The 13174-nt window shown below is 51.4% G+C and overlaps 1 protein-coding gene across 1 annotated transcript in view; it reads left to right on the top strand.

Moving 5' to 3' along the window:
- The window catches only part of ADCY5 (adenylate cyclase 5), a 159018-nt gene that overhangs the window by 119540 nt on the left and 26304 nt on the right, over nt 1-13174 (top strand). The window contains exons 9-12 of the mRNA XM_025285182.3: nt 1994-2016; nt 3321-3465; nt 4716-4813; nt 8199-8286. Of these exons, the coding sequence (XP_025140967.1) occupies nt 1994-2016; nt 3321-3465; nt 4716-4813; nt 8199-8286 (354 nt within the window). The remainder of the gene's footprint in view (nt 1-1993; nt 2017-3320; nt 3466-4715; nt 4814-8198; nt 8287-13174) is intronic.

The following is a 13174-nucleotide window of genomic DNA, read 5'->3' as shown; positions in this document are numbered from 1 at the left end:
TGGAGCGTGCAGGCTCTGTAGTTATGGCATGAAGGCTTGGTTTCCCCAAGGCAAGTGGGATCTTAGTTCCCTGACCAGGGATCAAACCTGCATCCTCTGCATTGGAAGGTGGATTCTTAACCACTGGACCACCAGGGGAGTCCCTGGCTTGTGTTCTCAGAGGCCCTTTGCTGTGGTTCATCCACCAAAGTGTTTTCCGACAGTCGTCAGCTCACCACTCCTACCCGGCACTCAGGGAGCCTAGAGCGGACCCAGCCCCCAACAGCAGCCCATACAAATGACCAAAGAAATGCTAGAGAAAGTCAGAGACAGGTTTGTTAGAAACATTTCAGCTCTAGTTCTGAGCTGTAGAGACTAGTATAGGCATAACGTGGCTTGGACATCCTCTGAGTAAAACTGTTGCTGGCCCCTGTGGTGGAGGTGAGCAGGCCAGCCCTGCACCGTGGCTTGTGGGGAGTGGGCCTTGTACCCTGAGGGATCCCGCCTGCCCCCAGATGGGGCACTCACCTGAGTGACCCCGGCTCCTCCAGCCTCGAGCAGGGACAGTGTGGTGGGCCAGATCCTGTAGCCAGGATGGAGGGCTTGGAGATTTTCAGAGAACAAGGAGAAGGGAAGGCCACCATCAGGCAGCCCGGGAGGCACTCAGAGCCCACGGTCGGGCCCTTGGATGTGGCACTAGGGGCTGTCGAGGCCCCTGGGAGCCCCGAGCTGGTGGGGAGCACAGACACCTCATTTCCCATGGGCCCCACGTCTATTCAGAGCCAGGAAGCTCTGACTCCTGGAGACCAACGTAAGTCCCCCACCTCAGTGGGAATGAAGAGAGATCTGTTCCTCTGGGGTTTGGGCCCCCTGATGTTTACCAGCCCCCTGTCTGCCCAGCAGTATGTTCCACGCTGGATCACAGGGACAGGAGGTCACCCTCTGCCCTTGTCCTGGCAACATGAAGCTGCCTGCCCTGGGTACTTATGCCTCCCGCACTGCCTCCCAAGTCCCACCCCTCCCCATTTAGGGACCCCTCCCTCCCTTCCGTCACAGTCACACCCTGACACACCACTATCCTCTGTGGACTTTGTAGATGGACTCTACGTAGGGCCTTGAGTTTGGTAACTCATAGGGGCCCCTCCCACCCTCACCCCTGCCCTGTGTGAGTGAACATCAGAACAGTAGTCAAACCGAGGCAGGTTTGACTACAGGTACCTCACCTCCTGGGTCCCCAGCCAGCCCCAGCCTAACAAGAACACAGATTCTCAGATACCAGAAAAGCTGTTTCAGGTGACCAGAGTTTCATTTTCTTAAGCTCAAAACTTGTGAACTCCCAGATTCTCTGTGTGCTTGGCAGTGGTGGGAGGTGTGTCCGTGAGCTGTGTGTGCATGGGTGTGCACAGGCATGTGGGGATTCATTGACTTAGCAGTTTCTCTTATTTCCATCTAAGTAAGTGGAAGAATTGAGAGGGTACCCACCAAGCCCTGGTGGCTCAGATGGTAAAGAATCTGCCTGCAATGCAGGAGACATGGGTTCGATCCCTGGGCAGGAAGATCCTCTGGAGAAGGGAATGGCTACCCACTCCAGTATGCTTGCCTGGAGAATTCCATGGACAGAGGAGCCTGGTGGGCTACAGTCCATGGGGTCACAAAGAGTCAGACACAACTGAGCAACTAACACATATACACCACCAAGCCCATGGTCCAGGAGGAAAGTGATGGGAGGTTTGGAGAAAGACGAGGAATCAGGTGTGGGGACCGGAAGAGCTCAGACACGTGGATTTTGCCAGCGGAGGAAGTGAAATCACAGTGCACCTCCAGTGTCTAGCACGGAGCCTGTCCCAACCCCAGCTGTGTTCGCCAAATGAAGGAATGAGTGGACGGCTGAGTACAGTGCTGTCTGTGGCCAAGGTCTGGGTGGACTGTGGACAGAGAATGAGCTGCAGCCTCCCTGTCTTCATCCCCTCTGTTCTCACTCTCCTCTCCTCCTCTCTCCATCCCTCTTTTTCAGGGCTTTGAAGACCCCAAGGACAAGTGAGTCATGGGCCCTTCACTCCTGCTCCTCGGTCTGGGGGCTGTCTCCAAGCTGCCTGGAGCTCGGTTTCTGTGCTCTGTAGAGGATGAGCCCAGGACACGCAGTCTTGGCCACAAGTGAACAGAGCCCATTGCACCCAAGAGACCAGCAGCCCTGGAGCCCAGGCCCCCGTAGAGAGGCTGGGCCTTGGTACCACCTGTTTATAATCTCTACTCCACACACACATGTGGACAAACACAATACACACACACACACACACACACACACGTGCAGCTCCCAGGATGGGGAGGGCCTTAAACATTGGTCGCCAGCTCCTGGCCATATCCCAGTGACCTGAGGGAGTATCCCCTTTTCTCTCCTCCACTCCCCCGTCTCTGGGGCTGTCAGAAATCCCACTCAAGGACTGGGCTTCACTCTAGAAGTAGAGTGTTTAGTTCAGCACCATAAGATTGTGCAATATGTTTCCCATAGAGTCCCCAGAGTCAGGCGAGAGCAGCCAGGAGGCTCCCAGGCCTCGCGGCAGAGGTCTTGCCTTCTGGTCTCAGCCTTTGATTTCAGGATGATGGTACAGCTAAAGAGTGAAGAGCAGAGATTGTTACCTGCAGAGAAAAACTCAAACCTTTGATGATGATTCATATTATCATTATCATGTATAACATATATGGGCTTCCCAGGTGGTGCTATTGGTAAAGAAAACCCACCTGCCAATACAGGAGATGTAAGAGCGCAGGTTCGACCCCTTGGTTGGGAAGATCCCCTGAAGAAGGGCATGGCAACCCACTCCAGTATTCTTGCCTGAAGAATCCCATGAACAGAGGAGCCTGGTGCGCCTCATGTTTTACCGTTATCGTATAATAATATATATACCAATAGAGTTAGGAAATCCTTATGGTCAGGGGGCTTCCCTGGTGGTTCAGATGGTAAAGAGTCTGCCCACCATGCAGGAGACCCGGCTTCAGTCCCTGGCTTGGGAAGATCCTCTGGAGAAGGAAATGGCAACCCACTCCATTATTCTTGCCTGGAGAAGCCCATGGACAGAAGAGTCTGTCAGGCTGCAGCCCATGGGGTCAGCGAAGCTCCCACAACCCGTGGGGGCAGTTTTCTGAGACTTGGGCAGCTTTCTGCGCATATAAATACTTAGGCTTCTGGCTGGGCCGGTGTCACTCTCAGCTTCCCACCCCCTGATTAGGGTTGATCCAGCCCCTCTAGTGGGTCTGGGTACAGAGGCTGAGCCGGCAGTCCCCCGGTGGTAGCGCCCCCTGGTGGTCAGCCTGTCTTGTGTCTGCGATTCCTTGCTCACCAGGAACGCCCAGGAAAGTTCAAACCCTGAGGATGAAGTGGATGAATTTCTGGGCCGTGCCATTGATGCCAGGAGCATCGACAGGCTGCGATCTGAACATGTGCGCAAGTTCCTCTTGACCTTCAGGGAGCCTGACTTAGAGAAGAAGGTACAGCACCCCATGTGGGAAGGAGGGGCCCCAGGAAGAATCAGGACCACAGGGAGGGGGTAGAAGTGACCAGCTGGCTCCCTTCCCACTTCCCTTACCATGGAAAGAGCTCCTCTTTGCCACCTCCATTTCCCCAGCTCTGATGCTGTCCTAACCAGGAAATGGGGCTTTTAGGAAGACTTTCTTGGTGGAAAAAGGTAAATCTTAATTTCTTTGTGCCTCAGTTTGCTTACCTGGAAAATGGGGATATTCCGCATACATACCTCATAGTGTCAGTGAGGATTAAACAAGTCCATGTGTGTAAAACACATGTAACAGTATCTGCCACAGAGTAGATGTTCAGTAAATATTGCTATTTGTATTATTGCTATTATCATTATAATGACAGATGCACCATCAGCTGCCTTTGGCACACTGGAACCTCAAAGTATTCGAGTTGGAAGGGGTGGTCAAGAGCTCTTTGTCCACCCCCCCTCCTTAAATTGTGACTGAGAAAGTAAAGCTCAAAGTAGTTGGGTGACTCGCCCTAGGCCACCCAGTGAGGTAGTGAGAGAACTGGAACCAGACAGAGCGGGTCCAGGGTCTCTGCTACACGTCACAGGGTCTCCCTTGTGTTTGGGCAACATGGGATCATGTGAACGCATGATCGTGGCCAAGTGAGGCACACCAAATCAGGAGGGGGAAGCTATGAGAAGGGAACTTAGTCTGCTTAGCAGCATAAATGGAACTGACTCATGCATTACCCTCTCTCTGCCAGCACAGCCATTCTTCCAGCTGGTTGATGTCATGGGAGGGGTGGGAGCTGGAGGTCAGGACGTTGGAGATGAGCTCTGTGACTCTTGACAAGTCGCCTGGCTTCTCTGAGACCCGGCATGCTCATCTCTGAAACAGAAACAGCAGCAGTCCTGTGCCTGTTTCCTGGGGCTCTTGTGAGGATGTGCGGTGGTGCCTGCAGGCTCCGCACGTGTCCTAGCGTGTAGGTGGTGCTCAGGAACGTGTGCCGTGATCGTCATGGATCACTCCCATGGTGACCCAGCCTGCAGAGTTTCTGGTTTAACATAGTTCAGCCGCCCTCCCCACGGCCACCACAGTGTGGTGAGTGGACTGATTTACTGAGAGCTGAGGCCAGTGCTGTCTGGACCTGGCCTTCCAGGTGTCGGGAGCGGGCAGCCCAGCTGTGTCTGGGGTGAAGGGGGTTGGAGCAGGCTGGCCGGGTGACTCCACCCCTCCCCCTGTCCATGTCCTCTCAGTACTCCAAGCAGGTGGATGACCGATTCGGTGCCTACGTGGCCTGTGCCTCGCTCGTCTTCCTCTTCATCTGCTTTGTCCAGATCACCATTGTGCCCCAGTAAGTACCTCATCCCTTCCAGGCAACCTCTTCTGGCTGGAGGGTCTCCAGGGGTAAAGAAGAGGCATAGGAGATCAGAGCGGGGTGGGATGTGAGCTGAGTTTGCTCATATAGGAGAGAAGTCTCCAGATGTGTGCTCAGGGGAACAAGGAAGCCGAGGTCTGCCTCCTCCCTGATGGGGATGCGAAGCGCTCTTTGTGGGGAACTTCTATCTGGGCCCAGGCCAGTGCATCGGACACACCTTCTCTCCACTTCATCCTCTCATCCTGTTTTAACACAGACCACTATTGCCCACTGAATCACCCAAAGTGTTCACCAGGTTGGTTTCTGTGTGACCTTTGGTTCTTGCAAAAAGTCAATACATCTTTAAAAGATAAGGGTTGAATTCCCCAGTGGTCCAGTAGTTAAGATTCTGTGCTTCCAACGCAGTGGGTGCAGGTTGGATTTGGACTGCTGGTTGGACTAATGTCCCACATGCTATGCCGCACAGCCAAAACAAAAAATAAATAAATTTTTTTAAGATAAGGGTTTTCTGGTACTCTGGATATTTCAAAGACTGGATCTCAGATTCTGAAGGCTTCTCTCAAAGAGATGTACCTGAACTCTTCTGAGGACTGGCCGTGTCCTGAGAGAGGCCTGTGTCTTCTGAGGGAGCCACTAGGAAGTGGGCTGTTGGAAATGAAGTGTTTGTTAGATAGTCAATCACTGTAGACACAGCTAAGTGAGAAAGATAACCGCTCCACATATGTATTTATGTATGTGTGTATATATATATATATGCATATATACACATCTTTTACTTTTCATTAAGCAACATTTCAAGCATACAGAAAAGTAATTAATGTAATCAACACCCACCCCATTGGTAGAACAGTTGTTAATATTTTGCAAATTTTGTTTCATCTGCTTTTGTCTGATTTTTAAAAATTGAAGTATAGTTGATTTGGAATGATGTGTTAGTTTCAAGTGTATTTCTGATTTTTTAAGGTAAATTTTAGACACAGGGACATTGTGCCCCTGATAAAATGTCAATCTACACCTGTTCTAAGGGCATTTTGCTTTTTAACCACCATGCCTCCTATACCAAACAAAACTAACCCCAGTTCCTCTGCAATCATCTAATACCAAGTCTATATTCAAATCTCCAAAATCATACCCCTAAATGTCTTCTGCTCCGAATTTATTCACAGCCAGGACCTACTCAAGAGTCACTGCTTGCATTTAGTTATGTCTCATAAATCTAACAATCTAGAAGTGTCCCCTCACTCCAACACCTCCTGTTTTTCATTTTGAAATAATTACAGACTTATAGAAAGGTTGAAAAGTACTCTGGAGGGTTTCTGTACATCCTTCATCTAGTTTCTCCTAATGTTGACAACCCACATAACTGCAGGACGGTAGTCAAAATCAGGAAGTCAGCATTGCAACGACACCATGAACTAATCTACAGGCTATATTCTCATTTCATCAGCATTCCCCCAAATGGCCTCTTGGTGTTCTAGGCGCTGGGCCAGGACCCCACATTGGATTTAACTGCTGTATCTCCTTAGTCCCTTCCAGTCTGTGATGCTTCCTCCGCCTTTACTGATCCTTTGTGGCCTTGGCACTTTTGTTGAGTACTAGCTAATTAATGTGTAGAATGTCTTGGGCTTCCCTGGTGGTCCACTGGTTAAGGCTGTATGCTTCCAATTCAAGGGTCCCAGGGTTCAATCCCTGATCTGAGGATTAAGATCCCACAAGCTGCAGGCAGCCAAAAAAAAAAAAACACCATTTTTTTTTAATGTGTAGAATGTCTCGATTTAGAATGTCTCAATTTAGGTTTGTCTGATGTTTCCTCATGATTCGATGGAGGTTATTTTTGACAAGAATCCCACAGAAGTGTCCTCAGTGCATCATATGGGGAGGTGCACGGCGTCATGGTGTCTTATTACTCAGTGCTTTTTATTTTTTAATGGTGCTCATTGTTGAAGAGATAGATGGCCCTTGGGTTTGTGTCTGCCCTGACCCTATCAGAATACTGCAGGTGAAAACCAGACACCAGCAGCCAGCTGCTCCCTGGTTAGGCAGCTAGTGCCCGTTGCCCCCTGCACTGAGGCCGTGCAGAGCTGGTGGGATTGTGGGTCTTTACGGCGTAGGACCTACGTTCAGTAATGAAATGGAGCTATAGGTATAATAAGCAACCTAGACTTCCTGTCCCATTGCAGCTGAGAGTCCCCCTCGCTTGGGTGCACAGTCCGCCTCCTTGCTGCTTCTCTCTCTCCGCAGCGTGGCTTGGGGCTGGGATTTTGCAGATCCCTGCTCTGCCAGCAGTGGCTTCACTCCCTCCGGGCCACAGCTCCGAGCTGCTAAGGCATGGTCAGAGGTCGTTATCTGGCTGTCCTCTCTCCAGGGAAGCCTTAAAAGCTACTTTAAAGGTCTTTCTTTCCCTCTGAAGAGAGTTCTCTCTCCCTGTTCTATTTGTTTAAGGCAGATAAGTGCTGGCTCCTGGGAGAGCCTGGAACAAAGACGCCTCCCTGGAGGTGTCCACCTGCCTTCTGTGTCCCCCACTTGCCTCTGACCTGTGGACAACGCCTGGCATCTCAGGCCATCTCACTCCCTGAAAGGGAGAAGAAGTGTCTGAGGCTTCCTGTGGTTGGTGGAGAGTGCCGTGCCTTGGCCAGCCCCTGCCCCAGGAGAGCCGTGGCAGGCCCCAGATGGAAAGTCATCTGCAGTTCTCTCGTGCGAGGATTCTGGCTCCTGGTGAACATTAAGCTCACCTGTGATCTGCTCCTGTAAGGAAGGACAGTGAGAGGAGCCCGGCGGGCTTTATGACTTCTGTTGAGCTGGGTGGGAATAGGGGAACAGAAACTGAGCAGGACTTGTGCAGCCTGACAGTGGGCACAGGTTTAGGGACTCTGCCCTCCAAAGGGACATGTCACTACTGTTTCTCAGAGTGCCTGGTTGGTTTGTTGACAAATGCATTTCTATAAATAATGGCCATTTATCAAATCAATGTTCCATCTTCAGAGTTACTTGTCAAGCCATGAGTGACTACCTGGAGGGAACAACCAGGTGATTTTTAAAATGGGTCCTTCCAGCTTAAACAAAATGAGTTTACGGATAGCTAAGAATTAGGTAAAACTTTGAGCAGGTGTCACCAGTTCTCCATTCGGCCCCTCTGTGGGCTGTGCTCCCCCAGGAAAGTGACAGGACCAAGAGGAAGGGCAGGAGCCAGACCGTTACGGAGGAGGGTCCTAGATCGGCTCGCAGGCTCTAATCTCCCCTCGGTGAGTCAGGGGCCAGGCACCAAAGACTGGGCAGTGGGTGCAGGAGAAATGGAGCAAGCTCTGCTTCCTTCGCAGGGCCTCTCAGAGCCCTAGAATTCCCACCTCCTCTCTCCTTCCAGCTCCGTGTTCATGCTGAGTTTCTACCTGACCTGTTTCCTGCTGCTGACCTTGGTGGTGTTTGTGTCCGTGATCTATTCTTGCGTGAAGGTGAGTCCAGTTTACACTTGAGCCCCAGTTGCCTTCTCCCTTCCCTTCCCAGCCCTCTGATAAGCTCCCCGCGCTGGGGCCGGAGGGTCATGCCCGGGACCCAGGTGCCTGAAGCTGGATCATACCTCTTGATTGGCACTGGCAGCAAGCCAGACTGCAGCGGCCATAGTATGTCTGGGGGTGCTTATTTGTACAGGCTGTTTCAGTTAGCCTTTGCCCATCTCTGCAACAAGAAGATACTATTGCCACCTCTTCCATCTGTCTCCTGGGTATCAGATGGGCCGAAGGAAGGGCGTCTAGCACAAAGTCGAGAACAGAGCAATGGTCACTAAATACCTGCTGAAAGAATGGCTGAAAGAGATCACGCCTCTTCTGGGTTCCAGTGTGCCCAGAGATGGCCCTGGAGGAGGCCTTAGAGATGATGGCTTCTGAGCTGCCCATCATACAGACGAGAGGGGGATCCAGAGTGGTCCATTGTTTCAGACGAGGCCACATGGCTAGGGATACGGATGTGAGACCCTGCTCTGGGTTTTCTCCCGTGTCTCCTCTTAGGCATGCCATGTCGCCATCCAAGCTGTGTCCTTTGAGGGGACCTAACCACAGGTCGTTAGGGTTAGTCGTAGGAATCAGTCAGGTTCCCATTTGCCTTGCCCACCAAACCTCTTCCTCGGTTCTTTCCCACTGGTTTAAGAATTCCCTGGGCTTCCCTGGTGGCTCAGAGGGTAAAGCGTCTGCCTGCAATGTGGGAGACATGGGTTTGATCCCTGGGTCGGGAGGATCCCCTGGAGAAGGAAATGGGAACCCACTCTAGTACTCTTGCCTGGAAAATCCCATGGATGGAGGACCCTGGTAGGTTACAGTCCATGGGGTTGCAAAGAGTTGGACACGACTGAGCGACTTCACTAAGAATTCTCTGATGGGCCAGTCTGGTTCTATAAAGCACTTTATCCCGGCAGGGACAAGCCCTGGCCAGCTTGTGCTGTAACCATTTCTCTGCTCCTCCTGGACACTCACTTGGAGCCAAGCCCCTTGGGGCCTCAGGCCCTGCCACCACTCCCCACGCCCTCTGCAGGGGGCACATGTTCTCCTTGCTAGGGAGTTGCGCCTTTGTCACATCCAAAGTCCTCTTTCTCCCTCCACCCTCCAAACAGAGTCCTTCATGGGGCTGTTCACTGTTTCATCACCTGATAGTCAATATCTTGAGGGATTGACTGTCAGAACCGGAAGGACCTTACCACCATCTGGTGTGCTACAGCCCTGCCCCTGAGTGGGTGCAGAGAGAGGCAGGGCTGGCCAGGGTGACTTGGCAAATTGAGCTGGGTGCTCAGCCTGTTGCTGTGCTGCAAGGTAGGGGTTAATCCTGGCTCCCTGCCTCTCCACCAGCTCCTTCCCTGAGGCTACAACCTTGCTCCTGCTCTGTGTTCATTCCCTCTTGCCTTGTGGTCTTGCTGTGGTCAAGCCCGCCTCCCCTGAACCTGTTTGTTCCCCCGTGGACAGTCCCACTTTCTTCATCTCATGCCTGTAAGAGCACACCGTATATTCACAAGAGCCAAAAGGTGGAAACAGCCCAGGTGTCCATCAACAGATGAACGAATAAACAAAGTGCTATATCCATACAATGGAGTATTATTCTACCATAAAAGGACGAAATTCTGAAACATGCGACAGCGTGGATGAACCCTGAAGACACTGCGCTAAGTGAAGGAAGCCAGACACAAAATGGCATATATTACATGATTCTGCTCATATGAAGTATCTAGAATAGATGAATTCACAGAAACAGAGTGCAGACTAGAGGGTACCAGGGGCTGGGGGAGGGAGCATGAAGAGTTATTGTTTACTGGGTTCAGAGTTTCTGTTTGGAGTGATGAAAGGGTTTGGGAAATAGAAGTGCTGGCCTCACGGTGTCGTGCAGGTAGTTCATGCCACCGACATGGACACTTAAAAATGGCCAAACTGGCAAATTTTATACATATTTTACCACAATAAAACAACCTTAAAAAATAAAGCATGCCATAGCTAAAAGGGCCTCTTAAACATTCTTTTGCTGAATGCTCAAAAAAGAATCTTTCCTTTTTTTAAGTTATAAACTGAAGCAAAGTCATTGTTCATTTGAGGAACTTAATGAGCCTATTCAAATCAGAATCAGAGTTTCGTTCACAATTTTTAAACCGGAACCTAGATTTATCTCTCTTCTGTTAGCTACACTGAATTCATTTGGTTTGTGTTCCCTGTTTTGAGTGTGTATCTGCTGGGGGGGAAGGCGGGGGAGAGGCGGGGTGGGGGAGGGACGGGGGACAGACCCATTTCCCCACCTGCCTTGCCATGTTGGGTTAGTTCTCTGGTCTAGTGAATTCTTTGTGCCACTGTTGGAGATGATTATTTATAAACGTCTTCCCTGCCTCCTTGTGCTTTATTGAATCCACCTATTTTGTAATCAGTGTCACATTCAATCAGCTTGCTCTCAGTTCCTCCATCCAGCTCGGGCATTTTCTGACTGCTCTGAGGCCTCAGTTTTCCTGGGGGCAGGGGGTGGTTGGAACACTTACACCCCCTGCCTCCACCTCCCCACACCCTTCCACCAGGGGAGCCTGCTCCTTCCATCTTGCAGATGTAGAGTTTCTATAAAGCGTGTGTTTAGAAAACAAAGTGCTCTGTGACTTATCAAGCCTGAAACCTGCTGATCTCGGCCAAGAGGCAAATAGGCTCTAATACCCATCTTGGGGTCCTGGCTGCATCTGTCTCTCACAAGCCTCTGATAATCCATCTTCTCGGCATTTATCCACTTTCTGTAAAGTAGACCCCAACCTGAGCAATTGTCTGTAGTATGAACTCCTCTTCCAGTTAATCTTGCAGTTAATCTTTCCTCTTTGTGTTGTGCATGAACTGCACAGTAAGATGTGAAGGGGGTTAAGTCTCCCCTTTGGTGTCTCTGCAGCAGGCCGGGTTGGCCCTCCCCGCCCCCCCACACTGCCTGCAGCCTGACTGACTGAAAGTTGATTATATCACCTTCTCAGGTATTGCCATGAAGCTGATTGAACTGGAATTTTCAGTGTCATTCTGTTTTTCTCTGTGAAAAGATTTGCCAGAACTCAGACATTTTTCATCTTATTCCCACGGTTTCTCAGATGTCATGGCTAGTGGTGTTCTGATGAGATACAGCGGTTCCTAAATCATCCCCGCCCGCAACGGGCTCCTCAGATACAAAACCAGGCGGTTCTGTCAGACATGGTCTCTTTCTGTTTCATTTACTTTTCTATTTCCCCGAAACAACCTGGACTTGGATGATTTCTTAAATCATCCATATTTTATTCTTTTTGAAGAGAGAAACATGAAGAAAGTGTAGTCTGAGTCAGTTGACATAGTCTTCTTAGCCATCTGTCTAGGAGCAATTCCCGGGTCCTTTCTCTTGGAAGGTTTTTCTGAAATGTGCTGCTCACCAAGGGCTCTGAATGTGTTTTCATCTCAGGCCTGTGTGATCTCTTCCTGACACGGCTTGGTCCAGATCACACACACCCCTAGATTTCTCAGCAGGACTCTGGAGCCTTGATCTTCCTCTTGTCCCAAAGTCCTGGTCTCGCTGCCCTCTGGAGCTCCTCTGCCTGGGGTACCTTGTCCTGAGGCACGTCCCCCGAGCGCCTCTTTCTGGTGAGGCTCTTAGAGGGCTGTGTGGACACCCAGACACTCTAGTCTTTTCTCCCCTTGGCGTTGGTACTGATCTGGGCCCCAGAGCTGCTCAGAGAAAACCATGCTAAATCCCTCTTTGCATCACACGTGGTCCACAGACTCAGAGTATCTCAGATTGGGAGGTTCCCAAACAGTGAGGCAGTCCAGACAACCACCTGAGCCTGGAACCCCTTTGCAGTAACCCTGCGAGATCCAGGCTGGCCTCTGCTGGGTCCCCTCCAGGGGCACAAGCCTGTTATATCTCCTGAGTGCAGCCCCTTCCCTTTTTGGCCAGCTCTGCCTGGTCCATCCAGAGAAGGCGATGGCACCCGACTCCAGTACTCTTGCCTGGAAAATCCCATGGACGGAGGAGCCTGGTGGGCTGCAGTCCATGGGGTCGCTAAAGAGTCGGACACGACTGAGCAACTTCACTTTCACTTTTCACTTTCATGCATTGGAGAAGGAAATGGCAACCCACTCTAGTGTTCTTGCCTGGAGAATCCCAGGGACGGGGGAGCCTGGTGGGCTGCCATCTATGGGGTCGCACAGAGTCAGACACGACTGAAGCAACTTAGCAGCAGCAGCCTGGTCCCTCAGTCTCCCCGTCCCTCTGTCCCGTCCTTATCCAGTGAAGGGGCCGAGGCCCGCCCCCGACAGCACTGGCATTTTTGCCAATGCCGCCACACAAGTGGGTAGAAGAGTGTGCCTCCCTTCTGTTCCTACACTTGATCAGGGTCCCCTGTCTCTCCTGTGGCTCCTCGGCATGTTCTCTCTCAGAAGGCCAAACTCTGCTTTTCTGCAGTTTGGGAGCTGGGTGCAGATAGTCCCAGAAGGCGTATCTGACCAGAGCTTCCTATAGGCCCTTGTCTGCCCTGTGCAGTCACCAAAAAGCCCCCTGTCCCTCTCCCTGAAGCCTGAATGTAACCAAGCCCCACCTTGCCAGCTCTCCTTCCTACCACTCCAGCCTGACTCCTGCCCACAGCTTCTAAAGTTAGGTCTTACTCCACCGCCAGTACCTCTCGCCTGCCAGTACCTTTGTCCTGTGACCACTGCAGAATCCCACACTCACGTTTCCAGACGCCTGGGCTTGCACTCTGTCTACTAGAAGAGGGTGTGCTGCTGCCCGGCACAGTTCATCTAGGGGTGGAGAACTCTTCATGCCAGGAAGCAGACCTTAGGTTCCTCCCGTGGCTTTTCAGTCCGGCTGTCTTGGGTCCAGAGC

This window comes from Bubalus bubalis, chromosome 1, assembly GCF_019923935.1.
Source record: "Bubalus bubalis isolate 160015118507 breed Murrah chromosome 1, NDDB_SH_1, whole genome shotgun sequence".
NCBI lineage: Eukaryota > Metazoa > Chordata > Mammalia > Artiodactyla > Bovidae > Bubalus > Bubalus bubalis.
This window is presented reverse-complemented; position numbering and strand designations above follow the sequence as displayed.